This window comes from Calonectris borealis, chromosome 21 (assembly GCF_964195595.1).
Source record: "Calonectris borealis chromosome 21, bCalBor7.hap1.2, whole genome shotgun sequence".
In the NCBI taxonomy this organism is placed as follows: Eukaryota; Metazoa; Chordata; class Aves; order Procellariiformes; family Procellariidae; genus Calonectris; species Calonectris borealis.
The window spans coordinates 7,114,221-7,133,517 of NC_134332.1; the positions used below are offsets into that span (position 1 = coordinate 7,114,221).

Sequence of the window (19,297 nt, forward strand, 5' to 3'; positions counted from 1 at the left end):
CATGAAAGGTGGGTTTGTTTTTTTTTTTTTTCCTTTAATCATAGTGTTGAAATGAGATTTGGTCCAGTTACTTTACCAAAAGAAGTATCTGACTCATGTTGATGGAGGGTTGAGAACATGCTCCCCAGGAAAATGCCTTTATTTTCTAGAGATAAAGTTTCCATAGGAGTTCTTTTATCAGCAACTGCAGCAAAAGAAAAACAAGAGTGAAGGGGAAGTAGACTTCTCCAGCCCAGAATGTAAAACCCTCCACCCTGAATGCCCTTGTGCATCCAAAAGTGTATGTGTGGTCACCAGAGTAGTTAATGGTGCGGTTTTAGCTCAAGTGGCTTACAGGCAGATTGGCCACTCTGCATCTTCTCCCATTCCCCCAAGCCCAGGTGCTATTGCCACCAGAGGAAATGCCATTTTAACCAGGGATTATGATTTCCCAATGCTGGAAAGGTCGGTTTCTACAGCATAGTTGCCTTTTTTGGATGACAAATGCTATATAATGTTCATTTCCCAGAAGCCTTACAGGGGGCATCGTTCTGTTAGAAAGGCTGTAGCTTGAAAGCCAACGGCCACCCTGTGCCTTGCAGTAGTCCAACGTGTCTGTGACTGATCTGTGGGGTCATTCATGTCTGTGTTTGTTTTCCCCTTTCTGGGTTACGCTGTGTGCCTGAGGTGAGCATTTTACCTTTCTGCAGCTCTTTCAAGTAAGTCCATGACATACATAAATTGGTGGGTTTTGCCAATTCTGACCATAATAGTTACCGTACATACATAAGCATGTGGCTCATTCTCATAAACTTAAGTAGGGATTTGGGCAAGCAGGATGCTGAGGGGGAGAGGCACTTTCGTCTCTCACTCTGATTTCCTTAGATGATATGGCTGCTCTTTTCACTCACCTTTTCTTATATGCAGTGCCTGTGCTCTCATATGCTTCAGAATATTTGGTCATCTTCAATGCCTCCCGTTCTCATTTTGGGTTTGTATAGTAAACAGATGCCTGCAAAGGAGGAGCATCCATACGGGAGTTGCCAGTCTCCAGTCCAAAGGCCTTACTCAAGTTTGAGGGTGGTTTTGTCCCTCCCTGCAAACCTTTTTTTGTTTTTTTTCCTTGCAGATGCATCTGCCTTTTCTGTTGGACATACTTGCTTATTGCTGGAGCTTCACAGATGTATTTTCTTTTTCTATCCAGAAATTCTGTCTAGGTGGAAGAAGCAGAATTGGACCCTAAGTCTGAGATTTTTGGATGCCTGGCAGCCCTGTCAACTTTCCGGCCTCCTGAAATCCCAGACAGATGGCCACTGCACATGCACAAACTGAGTGCCTATCCAGCGAGTCAGAAGCATTTGGGAAGTTTGATCATAGCTATTAGCATGTAATGTGCATAGTAGGACCAGTGCGTCGCACTCATTTTACAGTGCATGGACTGGACAGAAATCTGGGTGGTTAACACGGTGCTGCTCTTCCTGTGAGGCTGTCCCTTGCCAGACCTTGGTTCTTTGTGAGAAATGGAGCTCTTCCATCTCCTGTGTGCTGTGTCCAGCACAGGCTGTTGCACTTTGATACAAAGATTTCTCCCTCTCCTTCAGTTGTTATCAGCATCGCTTTTTTTAAAATTAAATTTCTAACTTTTGTCACCTTGCCTAGCAGAGGACTGGGCTTGAGTGTGAAACTGGAAATACAAAGCTCTGGTGGTAGGGAGTCAGTTGTCCGTTATCTTTAGTAGGCTTTTAAGCTTAAAATGGATCTTCTGTATAAATGTTAAAAAGGTAACAGATACGGGTTATCATGCCTCACAGCAGGTTTTCATTCGGTGGTAATGATTTTACTTCTGTGTTATTGATCAGTGCCCGTCACAGGAACGGAGCAGACCAGCTGCCCGACTTCATGCAAAACACTATGCAGAAGCTTAGGCCAAAAGCAGGGAAGCCACCAGTTTGCTAGTGGCACTTCAAGGAGGATTTGGGCAGATGAAAATGTCGTAACCCAAATAGTAATAATGGAATCAAGACACCGAGGCTGACAACCCCCTACTCTCCAGGAAACATCCCACAATCTTTACCGACCACCCTTTTGAAAAAAGGCATTTCAAGCAACAGCATGCCAATCTAATGCTGTTTAGAGTCATTCCTTCCATATTGTTTCAGTGAAGTGCATGTATTTTCTCCTGGATCCATGCATTTCCCGTGTAAGCGTTGATTGTTCTCAGCTCTGAGAGCTAGTTACAGAGCTTGTGGAGCTCATAGTGCTGCAGCTCGAGTAGAAGTGATGCAACACTTCGCTTTCACAATTTTATAATGTAGTTTCTACATGTGAATGCTCCGATCTGCGTTATGTGAATGAGCTTTCTCTTTCTCTTTGGTTCCTAGCTGTATGTCTCTTCAGAGAGCCGCTTCAACACCTTAGCAGAGTTGGTCCATCATCATTCAACTGTCGCAGATGGGCTCATCACCACTTTGCACTATCCGGCGCCCAAACGCAATAAGCCCACTATCTATGGCGTGTCTCCGAACTACGACAAATGGGAGATAGAGCGAACTGACATCACGATGAAGCACAAACTCGGTGGAGGGCAGTATGGAGAGGTCTATGAAGGAGTCTGGAAGAAGTACAACCTTACAGTGGCTGTGAAGACTCTAAAGGTAGGACTCAAGTCTCTGAGCGTTCCCATTCATCTCCTTTCAGCAGGAACCGAGTTCAGGCAGGCTGCCTGCCCTCAGCCATAGCTAGACAGAGTGGGTTGGTGACAGCCCTTCCTTTCTGTGCTGTAGGCTTGGAATAGAGTATTCTTCAAAGGGCTTGATCCTATTATGGTTTTATGTGATACCTGAAACGCTTGTAACTAAGCAAAGGAGGATGATAACAGCGTAATTTTAACTTTAGAATGCATGAAACCTTAGAACAGTAAATAGTGCCTTGATGTCTCGCATTCAGGGTGTGGCAAAGGTGAGCTGTTCATGGATGAACACACTAACACAAGCTGGTGTATTCAGGAAAATTGTGGATTGTGAGTCAGGCAACATAAAATTCAAAGGCTGTGCTTCAGGGAGGCTTTACGTGTTTTGATTTTCTGTCTTATGTGGCATCTTTCCCAAAATACAAGCTCCCTGTGTACCTGGAAGTCTTAAACAATTGTTCACAGCTGCTGCTTATCAAAAGATACAAAAGGAGGAAAAAGTGTATCCAAGCTAAAATATATTAAAATTCGTAAGTGGCTTTAATGAGGAACTGTATAATCAGTTCTCTTTCTGGCTCTGCTCCCTCATTTCTGTGTCTTGGTTTCCTTGTCTCTTGAAATGCAAATAATGCTCTGTGAGTTCATAAGGTCATTGCTTAATTCATTTATGTTTATAAAAATGTCTTGAGATCTTCTGGCAGCATCCACACACATTGCATTTGATTGCTTAATAAGAGTTTATGCTAACTTGACACCATGTTCTCTCTCCCCAAATGGGGATGTGGTTTGGTCTTGCAGAAACAAACAGAAACAGGTTTTTTGTTTGTTTCTTTTTGTTTTTTGCAATGGAAATTTTGAAGTGGAGAGAACTGTGTAGATACCTTGGTGTTAGGGGAGGAATGTTTCCTTGATTTGGGGAAAATATTTCTTCTGTACGCTCTGAGCAGCGGCTCCCTCAGTATTTCTGGGTTGCTATGGTTGCAGAAAGTATTTTCATTTTGGCCTTTTTTGTGCTCTGGAGATTCCTGTTCCTGCTCCCCAGCGGAGGAGAGTCCAAATGCCTGCTTGCGCAGGGAGCGAGTGACACCTAGTGTTATCCCTGCTCGGATCCAGTCTGCTGGGGACCGCAGGGCTTACTCGGGAGCATTGCAATGCAGGTGGGGCTGGGATGTGACCAGGTTGAACAAAATGCCTGTTTATAGTGAAAAGGAGAAACCAGTTCTTTCCTGGAACGTTGTTTGCTGTAACATCTCCTTTCCTGCTTCTGGTTGCAGTGTGAGGATACCCCACGTCTTCAGACTTCTCGTTTTGCTCCAAACTGTAGTTGTTGCTTTCATTCTCTTCTGCCTAAAACCCATCAACAAAGGCAAATTGTGTGTTATCCCATAAAATCTGTTTGTGCATAAGGAGAAACCTTAATGCAGACCATGGATGTTTCAAATATACCAAATAAATATTTAATGAAACATGACTAAAAGTGGTTCATAATGTAGTATGGAGCAGCATGTTCCACTGGGAAATGTAAGAATAACCAAGAAGAGAGTTGAGAAACAATTCAACCTGCAATTATGCACACTAAAACCATCCTTAAAAGCAAATTTATAATCCACCTTCCTTAAATCCATCAGTCTACTGCCTGACAGGTGGGATTATAGCTTTCTTCGAAGTTTTGGGAAACATTTAAAAATCACATTTATATCCCAATTCTACTGGGGAAAACAAGCCCTTGCAGCTTCTGCACAAACGTTCAAATGACTCACTTGATTTTCCTCTGAGAGAATATTTATCGAAACTTTATATGACTCTTCTTGTTCCTTCCCCATCTACTCCAGATATCTCTATAAGAAAGATAAAGGGGAGGGAAAACTAAAAGAGGGGGGAAAAAAAAATCATTCCAGCATCTTTTTGAATAGCGATGCTTACAAACACCCATTTGTTGTTCAGTTTTCTATCAAGTGTCTAAACATAGCTCATAGCTGGCGCAAAACACTAGATCACGCAAGAAGGCAATCAAAGCAGCACACACTGTTCCTCAGTTGCATTTAACTGGGAAGTGCTAGACAATGTCTTGGTGCTTAGATGTTCCCCATTAAAATATATCATTGGAAGCTCGGTGAGTTGCACAGGACACATCAGTATTTGTAAGGGTCTGTTATCATAACATGACATGCTCTGAATTTGTGTTTTTACACCTGATGTTGATGGAGAGGGGCATGAGGTAGGCAGTGACCTGCATAGCGTGGGACTGAATGCAGCCTGCTGTGACTGTGGCCAAAGCTTGTTCCCCGTGAGGGCCATTTAATGGCTGAACTTTTGCGAGCTGGTCATCTCAGCACATTTCTTACGGCACACCTCAAGTCTGCATCCATTAGGACTGCCTCTTCTTTATTTCCCTGTTTTTTTTTTTTTATTGTTTCCCCAGCAGAGAAGCCTGTGTTTTAAATTAGGCAACGTGCAACCCTGGTGTCCCTTAATGCTGTGCCATGGTCCTCTGCTCTGCTAGGAAAATATTGTATAGCCAGAAAGGTTTTATTTCTTCCATGGTTTTGTACAGTGGAAGATGGAAGCTGGTTAAGCTTGGTCCTTTGCATGAGATCAGGTTTTCAGAGAGATCATTGTTACAGTTGTTCTCTGTATGTGTCCTTCCTATTAATTTGGTTACTGAGAGGTAAGAGATTTAAAACAGTGGAACAGCTACGCAGAGGATAACGCATAAGATAAACGCATATTTAGGGTAATTTTGCAACCTGAATTATTAACCCAGTTTCCTTTGCCAAAGAAAACAGTTTAAGGTTCTGCTCACAACGACCTTTGGGCTATTAGTTTTGACAGAGCCTGTTCAGCAAATCACAGCTGCCAATCAAGCTAATTGGCAACGAATAGTAAATGATTGAATGAAACTGAAAAAGGTTCTCATTGCTAACTGCAAAGCAGAGAGCTGGCTGGATCTTACAGCGGCAGCCCACTGTTATCATTCTCACCAGCAGCAGTAAATCCTTTCCAATCCTTCCTTAAAACACTTCGTCCATGTAGCCTGTCAACATTAATCCACCAGTGAAAAAAAAATATGGATATAGAAAGAAACATTGCTTTAGGAATAGATCTGTATTTTTGCACCACTTTGAAATGACCTTCCGGCCATTTGGGGCATATTTGCTTCAGAAAATAATGTCTTTTGAGCAAGATTGTATCTTCCTTTGTTTTGTGTTGTGCCAAGCAACTTTATGGCGTTCAACAAATAGGTAGTGACACGTCTGCCCAGAATGGTTACGTCATGGGTCAGGATCTAAATGCCAGAAATGAAATCTGTGAAACCTCGGGCTTTCAATTATGGAGTGGCTGCCATCGGTCATGCCTCCCCATCTGAAAGGGGGGATTTCTTGCTCCTACCCAGTGAAACTGGTGGCCCGCATTTCAGCAGATTCTCAAGCATTTGATTGTGGTGTGTCCTTCCTTTTATATTCATTCTTGTTTCTTTTCTTTTCTGTACTTTTTATTTCATGTTATCTTTTTTTCTGTTAGGAACAAACACATTTTTCCTTTTCAACTCCCGAGTGGTCCTGTGAGAGGCCCTTCACAAAAGGGATATGGATTTTCTTGCCCCAAAAAGCTCAGTTAGAATAAGAATAATAAAAATATGTATTTTTAAAATCCTACACAAAAACCAACGTTCCTAACTCCCTGGCATTGCGATGTGGCTGCAGGGAAAAATTACCTTGAAAGAACTGTGGCTTATGTTGTAACTTTGCAGTTCTTTTTGTGTCCTCATACAAAAATCTGTTCCTCCTTTGTGCACGCTGTCCTTGCCAAAGCTTTACCGTTGTTCTGCAGGAGGATACCATGGAGGTGGAAGAGTTCTTGAAAGAAGCCGCAGTAATGAAGGAGATCAAGCATCCGAACTTGGTGCAATTATTAGGTAAGTGATAAATACCAAGCAGAGGGATTTGAACTAACTCTTGTGCAGTGATATGGATGTTAAGGAGCAGATAAGCTGCTTACCATACCAAGGCTTTAAATACAGACACTTATTGTCTGGCAAAATTCACAATTTGTACCACTAATGCATGATTTCTAATGATCTCGTCTCCCTAATATTTAAGTTGCCAGAGCCTGAAGCAGGAAATTAAAACCCTCTATTAACCAACTCCAAGCAGAACTCATTCTTTTGTGAGCCCCATATTTCTACCTTCTAGAGGTATAAATTGCCCTAGAGGACAAAACCTGAAGATTCATTGATATTCTCAAACATTCATTGTAAACTTTATGTTGCTCCCTAGGGGTGTGCACACGGGAACCTCCTTTCTACATCATTACGGAGTTCATGACGTACGGGAATCTGTTGGATTATCTGCGTGAGTGTAACCGGCAGGAGGTGAATGCTGTGGTGCTACTGTACATGGCAACTCAGATCTCCTCAGCCATGGAGTACCTGGAGAAGAAAAACTTCATTCACAGGTAGGAAGAACAGTGAGCGCCCCTGAATCTTGAGCACAAAACACCCCTTGATTTATTTTCCTGCCTTTCAGATTATCACGGCATTGACCCAGATGCAGTTGGTGTCCTGTATTTAACACACTAGTGCGTTGTATTCTGATACAGTACATTAACCTGTCTATAGGATGGTCTTCTAATTGTTTTTCTCTCAGTGTTTTTCTCTTACCTTTGAAGTAGATGCAGGTGAAAGATGTATCAGTACTTTTATATTTTGGATAAGGGCCTCGAATGTAAATGCTTCCCAAAGTAACAGGGTCTTAATGGACCAGATAAGCTACTGCTCTTCCTTGATTCTAACAGCCATTAAACACTGCTGCAGTTGATGTTGCTGGATGCGTGCAGGTGCTCACAGCAAAGCCACCCTCTTGGTGCCTTCTTATCCCATGTTCTTTCTTGTTTGTTTCACTTTTTTTTTCTGTCCTCTGTAGGGATTGTTTCCCACTATTGTCCAGACTGCGTATTCACTTTAATAAGCATCTCTGCAGTCTTAAAAGTCTCAGAGACTCTGACCTTTAAGTGTGCTGCAATTATGGCTAGAGCTTTGCATTCTTCATCTGTTGAAATGGCCTCCTAGCAATATAATGACACATCCTGCGTGAAGGTTTGAGAGTCGCTGAGCTTTATACAAGATGCTCTCTGTGCCATAGCGTGACCTTTCCTGCCCAATTAACTGGGATATGAAATTAGCACATGTTTTTTCATAGAGACAAATATGAAGATCGTGTGTAAAGTTCTAGGTGCTCCTCTAAGCCATGCATTGCCTTTGCTGCCTGAAAGGCCTGTTTAAATGCTTCTGTCAGTCAATAAAGTGAACGGTGATGCTGCAAATTAAAATTTCCAGCTTTTGATTTGCTCTGTTGAAAGTATTTCATCCCTTCAGCCTGTAGGAAGTGAACTTTAAAAACTGCTTTGTGTGAATCCCATTTGTCTGCTCTCCCGTTCATTTCATTTCCTCTTATTTCTGATGACCCATTTATCTAAAATAAATAGTAGCGTTTTTCCTTATCAGCCACCCCCATACCCACCTACCCAATTATTTTAAGAGTGTTGTCACCATTCACATCCATGGATTCAAATGCTGCGCTGTGACCTCATTTAATGAATCAGGAAGGAGGAGGAATTTGATTATGAAGAGGAGCTTTTATTTAGACACACATTGTAGTAATCAGCATTGATAAGAAGGTATATTCAAAAACACTGTGAAAATTTAATGGGCATCTAGTAAGGTGTACTTTTTTTTTTTTTAAGTTATTCTGATTGAGCAGAACAAGCAAAAGAAACAGCAGTGTCTGCCTCATATCTAAAGATCTCACTCGAGCTTTCTGGTAGAATCAATTTTTAGTTCAACGTGACATAATCTGGAAAAGTGTTTTTAACAAAACCTAATATTAGGAGAAATGTACTTCTGTGCTTTACATTTTTATACTCATGAGGCATTTCCGAGGGTGCTAACAGCATGTACGAGCCAGGGAAGTGGCAAATGCAACATGCACATCTCTCACCTGCCAGGGGGGAGGCCGGTGAAAAAATGTGAAGGAAAAGCTTAATTTGCTTATTGCCCAGTCCTTTAAAAATTTAAGTACTGATAGCAGAGGCTACACCAGGTTTGGAAAGGCCAAAACACGATATGAAAAAATTGTGTTGTAAAATGTGGTGCGCTTGGGAGGAAGAAGAGCATAGCTGGGAGCTAAACTTGGTGCTTGAGCAAGGACTGGAAAAGGAGTTCTGGAGAGCGACTGGTGTTGGCTGGGGTAACCAAAGTGCTAGAGAGGTGGGCAAGAAGTGAGGCATTAAGACTTTGTTTATTCAGTGCTCATCCTCAGCTATCGATAACTTGAGCACTGACATTTCTTTAAATTATTTTTATCCTGAGGGTGGCAGCTTTTATTGAAAGTGAGGGGGCTTCTTGAAGCTTTCACTTCAAATTAAAAAAAAAAAAAAAAGTTTGGATGACAGTCCTACAAAGCCGGAATGGAAAATAACTTTCTCTCTTACATGTATGCGTATAACTACATAATTTCTGTGTAATATTCTGATCAAAATAATCACACGCAGGCCCAGGTTTCTTCAGGAACAGCAGGTTTCCTTGCTATCGCCAAAAGTGAGATGGTAGAGACTTCTCATTGCCTATTTTTGTTCTTGTTTTCAGGGACCTTGCTGCCAGAAACTGCCTTGTAGGGGAGAACCACTTGGTGAAGGTGGCAGACTTTGGCCTGAGCAGGCTAATGACAGGCGACACATACACTGCCCACGCCGGAGCAAAATTCCCCATCAAGTGGACTGCACCAGAAAGCCTGGCCTACAACAAGTTCTCCATTAAATCTGACGTCTGGGGTAAGAATTTGCATGTACGAATTAATGCAGATTATAGTCATCTTTTCCAGGGCTTTGAAATTGTGAAACATTTCAGGAGGGAGCGCATTCCCTGGTTTGAGCCATATTGTTCTATGAGCTTGTCAGTGTGCAGGAACTAATCTCTGCTAAGTCAGTCTTTGGGCGGAGCGCTGAGGATGCCGACCTGTCTTTATATATTTGAATTGTTGGCAAGTATGAAAATAAAGGATGCTGTAGTGTTTATAGAAATGTATGAAATGGGGCTGGAGGGCACTGCTACTGCTGCCTTGATAGAGTTCTGGCACAGGACTATGAAGCGATATATTGTTATTATAGCCAGGAACTTTCTAACCACTTCAAGGAGGAAAGTGAGTATCTGGTTCATTTTATGTTTTAAAAAAAAAAAATATGTGTGTATCTGTCTAGTGATAGCTCCAAGCTCGTCTTTCTGCATTTTAAAAGAATAATCTTTGGAATGAGATGAGGAGAAACAGAGGGAAAACTTGATGACAAATGGTTATTGAAGAGCCCTGAGGTGCTGGTGATAAGAGTAGGCTTAGCTAAATGGAGCTACATTCTATCAAATCTGACCGCAGAAAATCTCATTGTACTTTTTATCAGCCTTTCTTTGGGTTTTATCTCTCTGCCATAGCTATTGGTCAAATTCTCAAAAGTGCCCAGTGACATGAGATAGAAGTTTGTGGGACGTGGTCCCAAAGGTACTTGGAAAATGTTATCCTGAGCATCTTCTATATATAAACCAACAGATAGTAATGAAGCAGCAATGAAGTTTTCTGGAGTTTTGGGGAAAGTGTGCAGAGAAAGGCTTTATTTTGAAGAAACTTTTAGGTAGATGGCTGAAGCAAAATATTTTATAGACGGGGGAGGAAAACCCAAAACAGTCTCCTAAGGAGCGTGTGATTGCTGATCAAGGTGTTTCTTCTGCTTTGGACTTGCACATGGTGGTGTGGGCTGCTGCCAGGTATCTGCCACAGTCTCAAGGATGCTACTGTATCGCTGTGGTGGCTGCAGGATCCCTCTTGCATTTAAATAGTAAAGTACTCGGGGAGGAAAGATCCAAAAGGAGTATTGGGTATCTTTAATTAGGCTTAGCGTAACCTTGCATAGTGAGAGTCAGGGCAGTGGACTCTGGCATCTGATTAGAGCAAGCCAGCCGTCCCCGTAGCCCACGGCTGCTGCTGGGCATGCCAAAGCTTAGATGATTTCACCTCACTGCCTCAAGACAGCAATCAAAGAAAATTGTGCACAGAAATGTGTAATGTAAATTGCCCTTGGTGGTGTAACCATGTAATGTGATGTGATTTCCTTACTTATGCAGAATTGTAATCGCTTTCTCTTCAGGTTAAGAACAGAATAGGGTGACTGAACTAATTACATGCAGGTTGTTGAACTGGTGTTGAGTCTATTCTGCGTGCCTGACTTCTGGGTTAGCTGCCTGACCCTGGTGCTGACCTGCATCCCCACCGACTTCTTGGACTTGAATGCCTCGCCTGTTTCAAGACCTTTTTTGTGCTCTCCCTTTTCCTGTTCAGCTTTCCCTGTGACCAAAATGTCTCGCCCTCACCCTGTCTTGCTGGTAGCAACTGCTGAAACTTTCCTCTCACCGCTGCCTCCCAGATTTCCCCTCCAGACCATGCTGCAGCTAAGCAAGGGCACCCCAAAACCACTGAGCTATTAAAATGCGCGAGTCCTCTAGGGAGAGGTTGCAGATGAGAGGAGCTGTCAAACTGAGGGAGAGACTGCAGTGCAGCAGTGAAACGGTTTCAACTAATCCACTGTGAAGTCTCTTAATTGTGTCTTTAATAGGACTTGAAGGATCTCAAGGCGTTCAGGTTTGAGACAACTGATACATTGAAAATTAGTCTAATTCTACCCTGTCATATCGCAGGAGACTTGTCTGTGCTGACGAAGAGGCTTGTTACGCTTCTTTAAAATTTAAGCTGCTGCTGAGCATGGGATCTGAGCCACCCAGAGCTGGTTTAAATGTGCAGCACCGTTTAGTGACTACTCCCACTGAACATCCTCTCAAATTTAAGATGAAAACAAAGCTTATTGACTTTTTAAATTTCTTTTCCTCCACTGCAGCCTTTGGTGTTCTGCTGTGGGAAATTGCGACCTACGGCATGTCCCCTTACCCTGGGATTGACCTGTCTCAAGTCTATGAGCTGTTGGAGAAAGACTACCGTATGGAGCGCCCCGAAGGCTGTCCTGAGAAAGTTTATGAGCTCATGAGAGCATGTAAGTGTTCCTCAGCCCTGCAAATGCTGCTTTTTAGCTCGTCAGAGGTGCAGTAAAAGTGCCAGGATCTGGCCACACACAGCAAGGCACGAGAAACCCCCTGCCAGTTCCAGCGAAGGTGCAACGCTGTGTAGAAGTGCTTGGTTAAAACTGCTTTCCCCAGAGGATGAACACGCTATGAAACCAGCTGTTCTTCTCTACCGAGAGCACAGAGGCCTGGGGGAGAGATTTGTTGTTCAGCTCAATGTTTTTTTTGTCTCCTTTTTCCTGACAATTTAAAGAAAAGCTTGTGCTCTAAGGATGAAGCAGGAGCTTCATTAGGCTTCTTAAGGGACTGACTGTTACTCTTCCACTGTGGCCTTTTGGTACGTGACTTAGTGTGATAAGCATTACTTATCCAGCATTACTTTGGCTCAGTGGTGGTTGCAGATACCCAGCACCCTTCAAATGAGGTTTCCATGTCATTATTTTATCTCACCCATTTTATAAAAAAGGAACTGCGATCGCTAGCTCCTCCCGGTGTAGGGTACTGAATGTCTAATGCTGGCGGGAAGTTTTGAGTGGTGGTGTTTTTTTCAGGCTGGCAGTGGAGCCCTTCCGATAGACCCTCCTTTGCTGAGATCCATCAGGCCTTTGAAACGATGTTTCAGGAATCCAGCATATCGGATGGTAGGTCTGGGTCCCTCGTGGAGCGGCAATTCCAGGGATGGGTGACGGGCCAGCTGCATCCTTAACTCTGCACGTTTTTCATAGGCTGCTCTGCGGTGGAACTCAGTCCTAGGCTTATACTGCCTGGTGTAAACGGCATAGAAACCAGACGTGCGTTTACACATGGGCTTTTTCTGTGCATCTGATTTTAAAGGGCCAAATGGCTGAACAACCTCAAGAAACCTCTACTTCGTGTTGTTTGCTTTTCTTTTGCACTATTAACTCTGAACAGCACAATAGTTTTTTATCGTCTGTTGATTGTAGTGATTTTCTTCTGTGCATTGCAGAGGTGGAAAAGGAACTGGGAAAGAAGGGCATGAGGAGTGTAGTGAGCAATTTCCTCCAGGCCCCAGAGTTACCAACCAAAACGCGAACATCGAGGAGAGCTGCTGAAAGCAAAGATGCCAACGAGGGCCTGGAGACTACACATGCTCGGGGCCAGGGAGAATGTGGTAGGTTTTAATTAAAGTCATTATTCCTTCAGGAAATACAGAGGAAAAACATGTCCAGCTCCAGGTCTTCACCTAGGAAAAGCTGTGTCTATTAACAGGTTTCTGTACCAGTATTGTGTTTCTGGGTGACAGGCTGCTGAGTTTGCTTTCCTGGGTTCAGAACTTCTTCTGTTATTTTTTGCAAAGGTAGGTTGTTAATCTGGGACCAGATACACGTGCACACAGAGCAGCTGGGAGTGTGAATCCTTAACTGGCTGAGGGATTGGCGCTATACCTGCCGTTGCTTAGAGAAGCCCTAGGAGTTCTTTTAACTTAATGGCTGTTGCCTGCAGCTCCCTATAGACCAGAGCCTGAGCACGGAGCTCTCTGATCATATCCTCTTCCCATTCCCTGGTAGGAGCTATCAGTGGGATCTCCCACTGCATCTGAGTGCTGGGTAATCTGCTGTGTTCAAGCCACTTTACACTACCACATTGCATAATTTAAAGCAGGACGATTGCTCAGGTTTAGCAAGCCCCATAAGGGAGGTTTCTTCATTGTTCCATCCTACCAGGTTTTTGCTTGCAGCACTGAAGAGTATTACTCTTGGCAGGTACCAAAGATAATTTCAGCAAGGGACAAAGAGGTATTTACAGAATCTTCCATGAAATTAAACTCTCTTTCAATCAGTTTCTTCAGCAACTTACCTTGCATTCTGAGGTAATAAAAAACGCTGAATGTATACAGTAGATTTGTATCTAGTTAATCTGAAAAATAATAAGGTAAAACAAAATACAGTGTTTTTTCCCAGCTCCTGTTGAGGGTGCCTTCTCTAACCATTCCTGTGACTGACCTTTCTTGTGTAATGTCAGATTCACTTAGTAGTACATGTTTCAGTAGCAGATGTACGTACATCTAGACAAAAAGGGGAAAAAAATAGGGGATGTAAAATGTTGGAAAAAGAAAGTATCAGTGACTTAGAAAGGAAGCTTATTTACCATATGTAGGAAATATAATTGCCTAGTATTGGAAGCTTTGAAGTAAAATAACTTCATTTAAATACTTAAGGGCTTTGAGAGATTCAAGTGCAGCAGGAATAATATGATTTTAACATTATGCTGGGAATAATTTCACTCTTTATTGTGAAAGAAAATATTTCGCATTAAAGTTTTATTGCAGTTTCCCCTTCAATTATCAGTGTTTCCATAGCAAGTCCAGCAGCTGGAAGCCGATCCTCAGTGCAAGCTGCTAGTTTTCTCTGGATCTCCGCAGCTCCACAGTGTCTAGACATAGTAAGGCCATGGCCTCCCGAAGTGCTGTGAGAGCTCTTCTGGTTGTCCAGGTCCCCATAACTTGGTGTGTGGGAATGGTTTAACTGCACGTGGTCCTGTGGAAGCGTGCTGTCTTCTCAAAGTACACAACTATTTTTCTTCAAATTCTCTCTCCTCAACCAAAATCCCTTCCTCAACCAAAATCCTACCTATAGCATGATGATCACCAATACGTGACTAAGAAGCTCCTTTTCCCCTATGACTCTGCTTCATCTCCCTGCTTACTGCCTACTCGAGCTGTAAATGTATATGCTGCCCTGAAGGCATTCCTCTTTTGAATTAAAATGCCATCTCAGTGCCTGGCCTGGGAATGAGACCCCCTGTCAGTCAAATACAGAGGCCTTCAGGACTCTATAAATGTATTATAAACCACTATTCATTTTTAAATACCTCTTGTAAGTGGAGAAAAGGTCACCCCATCATTTCCTTCTGGAGCAACGCTGCTGAAGGAGACTGTTACTACCACTTTCCTCCATTATTGTACAAAGCTGCCCATCTTCACGGTGGTACGACCTGAAGTGTTCAGCTGTCGAAGGGCATTTTGATTTCTGCTTTTGAAAAAGTTATTTCCATTCCCCACAACGGATGACATCAGGAAGGAGGTTAGGAGTATCAGAATCTAAATGAACAAGGAGACTGGGGATGGAGGTGGGTTACAGAGATGTCTTATTAATTCAGAGGGTCGGCTATTCAAAAGACAGCAACAGCACAGGGACTAAAGCAAAGGCCTCTTCATATTTATCTTCTTCATAGTGTGAAGTTTAGACAAGTCTCTAGATGTGAGGATGGGAATCTGAACATAAACACTTTGTGTTTGTATGTCGCTGTTTAAATTGGAAGCCTACAGGGAAAGTAGTTCGGCAGCCGAGTTCTGGAGAGGCCACCTCAGAAATGAATGTATGCAGGACTAGGGGCCGCGTTCAGTCCAGGCTTGAGTGCAGCTGTACTTGCTTTACTCCTGGTCTGACTTGGCTCTCTTTACAGAACCTGCACCTTTTTGAGGTGCTGCGGTGGTTTGATCCTGGAAGAAAACCGATTATTCTGCGTGTTGAAGCAACGCTCAGTAGACTCTTTTCTTTCCCTTTTGCAGACCCTCTGGATCATGAACCTGCTATTTCTCCCTTGCTCCCACGGAAGGAGAGGGTGGCCCTGGAGAGCAGTTTGAATGAAGATGAGAGGCTGCTTCCGAAAGACAAAAAGCATAACCTCTTCAGCGCCCTTATCAAGAAGAAGAAGAAGACTGCCCCTACCCCTCCGAAACGGAGCAGTTCCTTCAGAGAGATGGACGGCCACTCGGACCGCAGGGCGGGTGGGGAGGAGGAGTGCAGGGATGCTGGCAATGGAGCTTTCATTGCACCGCCCGCAGACGCAGCTGACCCCTCCAAGTTTCAGAGCCCAAGCAACGGGGCTGGTGTCACCAACGGGGTTGTCGCTGGGAACTCTGGATTCTTATCTCCCCACTTACGGAAGAAGTCCAGCACGATGAGCAGCAGTCGAGGGGTGGCTGGTGAAGAGGAGAGTAGTTCCAACTCCAGCAAGCGTTTCTTAAGGTCCTGCTCAGCCTCCTGTGTGCCCCATGGAGCAAAGGACACAGAGTGGAAATCTGTGACTCTGCCTCGGGATTTGCAGTCCACGGGACGCCAGTTTGATTCCTCCACTTTTGGGGGACACAAAAGTGAAAAGCCAGCACTGCCTCGGAAGCGGGCAAATGAGGCCAAGACTGACATTGCTGTCAGGGGAACAGTGACCCCTCCTCCACGGCTGCTTAAGAAAAATGAAGAGACCACTGATGATGTGTTCAAAGACGCCGAGTCGAGCCCTGGCTCCAGCCCTCCCACTCTGACGCCAAAACTTGGCCGTAGGCAACCTGCTGCCCCTCCTTCCTCCAGCGTGCTCCACAAGGACGATGGAGTCAAATCCAGTGCCTTAGGTACCACTGTGACGATGGACCAAGGTTCTGCTGCCAAACCCAACCCTGCTGGGTTTGTGGGTGCCAGCAAGGCTTCCTCTGAGGAGCCACGACTGAGGAGGCTCAAGCAGACCTCGGAGTCGGCAGGGAAGGACAAAGGGAAATTATCGAAGCTGAAGCCGGCCCCTCCACTCCCGCTGTCTTCATCCTCCATTGGCAAGCCTGGGAAGGTTTCTCACAGTCCCAGCCACGAAGCAGCAGCAGATGTGGTGTCTGGGCCTAAATCTAAACAGTTGACTCAGGTTGCGGATGCTGCGAGCAGTGATGCTGTTAAGCCAAACCAGTCAGGGGAAGGTGTGAAAAAGCTGGGGATCCCCTCTGTACCAAAGCCACAGTCCTCTACAAAGCTGCTGATGAGCACAGCAACCCCGGCTGCCTCTTCCTCATCTGTACCCTCTGCCCCAGGCGGGGACCAGCCATCATCTACAGCCTTCATCCCTCTCATATCCACCAGGGTCTCACTGCGGAAGACCCGGCAGCCCCCAGAGAGGATTGCCAGCGGCACCATCACTAAAGGGGTGGTATTGGAAAGCACTGAGGCTCTACGGATCGCCATCAGCAAGAACTCTGAACAAATGGCAAGCCACAGTGCTGTCTTGGAGGCTGGCAAGAACCTCTACACCTTCTGCGTGAGCTACGTGGACTCCATTCAGCAGATGAGGAACAAATTTGCCTTTCGGGAGGCCATCAATAAGCTGGAGAATAACCTACGGGAGCTTCAGATCTGCCCAGCAACAGCTGGCAGTGGTCCTGCAGCCACCCAGGACTTTAGCAAACTTCTCAGTTCAGTGAAAGAAATCAGCGACATTGTTCAGAGGTAGCAGAAGCCAGGTTAAGAAAAATAAAATAAATCACAATGGGCCAAAGCCAACTGTGGAAAGAGCAACATGTGGACTGACAAAGGACCGGGGCATTCAGGTGAGGGCTGTGCAAAAGACACAGACTGTGAATGGATGCCCCAGCTCCAAAGGGCAGGGCTGTGTTCAAGAGGCACTTTCCACCCTCTTAACTCAGATTCCCTGTGTTTCATATACTCGTAATTGTCTTATCTGTGGAGTTCTTGCCTTGTGGACTACAAGTCTAAATGCTGATGTCACACCATGCCTTTTTATTAATATTTTATTGTTCTGGACAGACCATTAAGACTGAAGCCAGACTGATGGACACTGAGATGCCATCCTCCTCAGGAGGACTTTCTACTGCATTTTTGTCCCCTCCCTCTGCCCCACTGTCCACAAGGATGAGTGTTTGAATAGCAATATACCCACTGTGTTTCTTGGGAGAGTTGCAGCACGTATCCTGTCCCGAGTCTGACATTTACCTGACATTAATGCAACAGATTTGGCGCTTGGGAGGGAAGGGGGAAAAATTGTTGATGTAAGGTTTTTTTAATGACAGAATGCTACAAGTGATGTTTACCCAAATTTTTCCTATGATTCCACCTGCTGCCCTTCGTTTCTGTGTTTTCAGCAATTTCTTAATGTTGTTGAGCCCAAATGAATTGCTTGGGTTCAAAATGTTGCAGACAGCACCCGCTAAGATAGTGGCACAGGAGCCTGTTTGCCAATCTCCCTTGGTAGTGAAAAAGGACCGGAGAAGGTCTGAAGAAGGAGGTTGCTGTCACAGTCTCGTGATATCTAACGTTAATCGGGCTGACGTTTGGGGTGGGGGGTTGCAGAGCAGGTCTGGGAGCAGTAGGGGCTGGTGCTGAGCAAGGCATCGCTCCCTGAAAGGCAGGAGGGTTGCAGCAGGGATGAGTTCAGAGATACCGCTGTGCCTCTAGCAGTTGTTTCGGCTGAGCTTGCACATCGCAGGTGGGCGAGAACTGCTGCTTCTCCAGTTGAATTTCCAGACTCTTTTATTCTGTGAGCGGAGATGGGACCTGGCTTCTGCGCTCCCCTAGAGACCTGTGCTTTGAGGGGCTGCGGTGCCTCCCTTTCTGTGCCAGTGCTAACTCCCCGTGAAGAGCTCAAATGCCAGTACTTTGGGGTTAAAACCGTCACTACCTTCGTGCCGGTGTGGTTCCATCCAGCATCAAACAAGGATCTGTGAAGACTGCAGACACTTCTCTTGGGTGCAACTCCCGAGGAGAGAGCCACAACATGCTGACAGCAGGACTCCTGGGCTTCCTTTCCAAGGTCCTGTGACCTTCCCAACTAATGCAACACGACTGGGAACTAACTGTGACTTGTGACAATAGTGAAAGAACAAGGTTTAGGGCTATTAACAGTGCAATTTAACTCCTCTTAACAGTTCCAAACATGAGAAAAAAAGCATTTTCCATGTCCTATTCCCCTGTAACTCTTGTGGCCCCTCTTGTGTATCTTAAACACTAATTGCCTTCAATTGTATTTTATGCTGTTCTCTTTGGAACTGTTTGTTTTGTATATGATTTCTAGTAGTTCACTCGTGTGTGTTCACACCACTTCTCGCCCTCATAAACAGCCATGACTTAACACGTGACAAATGTTCAAAAGAAAATACACACTTCTGCCACAGGCTGCCTTTAAAAATGTAAGGAAAAAAAAAAAATCCCAACCCTTGGACTGTCTCTTTCCTGGAGGTACTGTTTTTACTTTGATAACATATTGTGCCACTATATTATACATTTGTATCTCGTTATTACACACTTTTGTAGACTTGTCTTTTTTACAGTGTGTAAATAGCTCTGTCCTTCATCTCTGTGATACTTAAGGGGGTTGTTTCCCCTTTAATTTGGTCCAGTACAGATTGTTTCTGTACACGACTTTCAATTCTTCCTCCTCTCTTTCTCTAGTTTTCATTTTTTTGATTTATTTTTTATTCCAGTCTCTCTTGCGTAGTATATTTAATAATAAATCAATGTTGAGGAAAACCCGTGTTTGTCTGTTAGCAAGGCTTTTCAAACCCAGTTACCTCCCCTTAGACTCTGTGTCCGAAAAGAGGGGTTCCCTGTTGGGGTGGTTCACCGGGGGCCCTTCGGCACAGCGGGCTGATCAGAGCCAGGCAGCGGCACCTTTCCATGTTCTTTTGATCTGGCTCTGAAAAGTCAGGAGAGAAAAAAGATGCACGGAATAAAGACTATGTCATCACCTCTTTGGAAGCAAAGACTTTGCTGTTGTCT

General features: G+C 44.3%; 1 protein-coding gene across 2 annotated transcripts in view; it reads left to right on the forward strand.

Moving 5' to 3' along the window:
- The window catches only part of ABL1 (ABL proto-oncogene 1, non-receptor tyrosine kinase), an 81,883-nt gene extending 62,835 nt beyond the window's left edge, over positions 1–19,048 (forward strand). For both annotated transcript variants that reach the window (XM_075170543.1, XM_075170542.1), the window contains exons 4-11: positions 2,361–2,633; positions 6,500–6,584; positions 6,946–7,123; positions 9,312–9,496; positions 11,603–11,755; positions 12,335–12,424; positions 12,751–12,915; positions 15,316–19,048. In XM_075170543.1, the coding sequence (XP_075026644.1) occupies positions 2,361–2,633; positions 6,500–6,584; positions 6,946–7,123; positions 9,312–9,496; positions 11,603–11,755; positions 12,335–12,424; positions 12,751–12,915; positions 15,316–17,015 (2,829 nt within the window). In that variant the 3' untranslated portion in view covers positions 17,016–19,048. The remainder of the gene's footprint in view (positions 1–2,360; positions 2,634–6,499; positions 6,585–6,945; positions 7,124–9,311; positions 9,497–11,602; positions 11,756–12,334; positions 12,425–12,750; positions 12,916–15,315) is intronic.
- Positions 19,049–19,297: the final 249 nt, after the last annotated feature.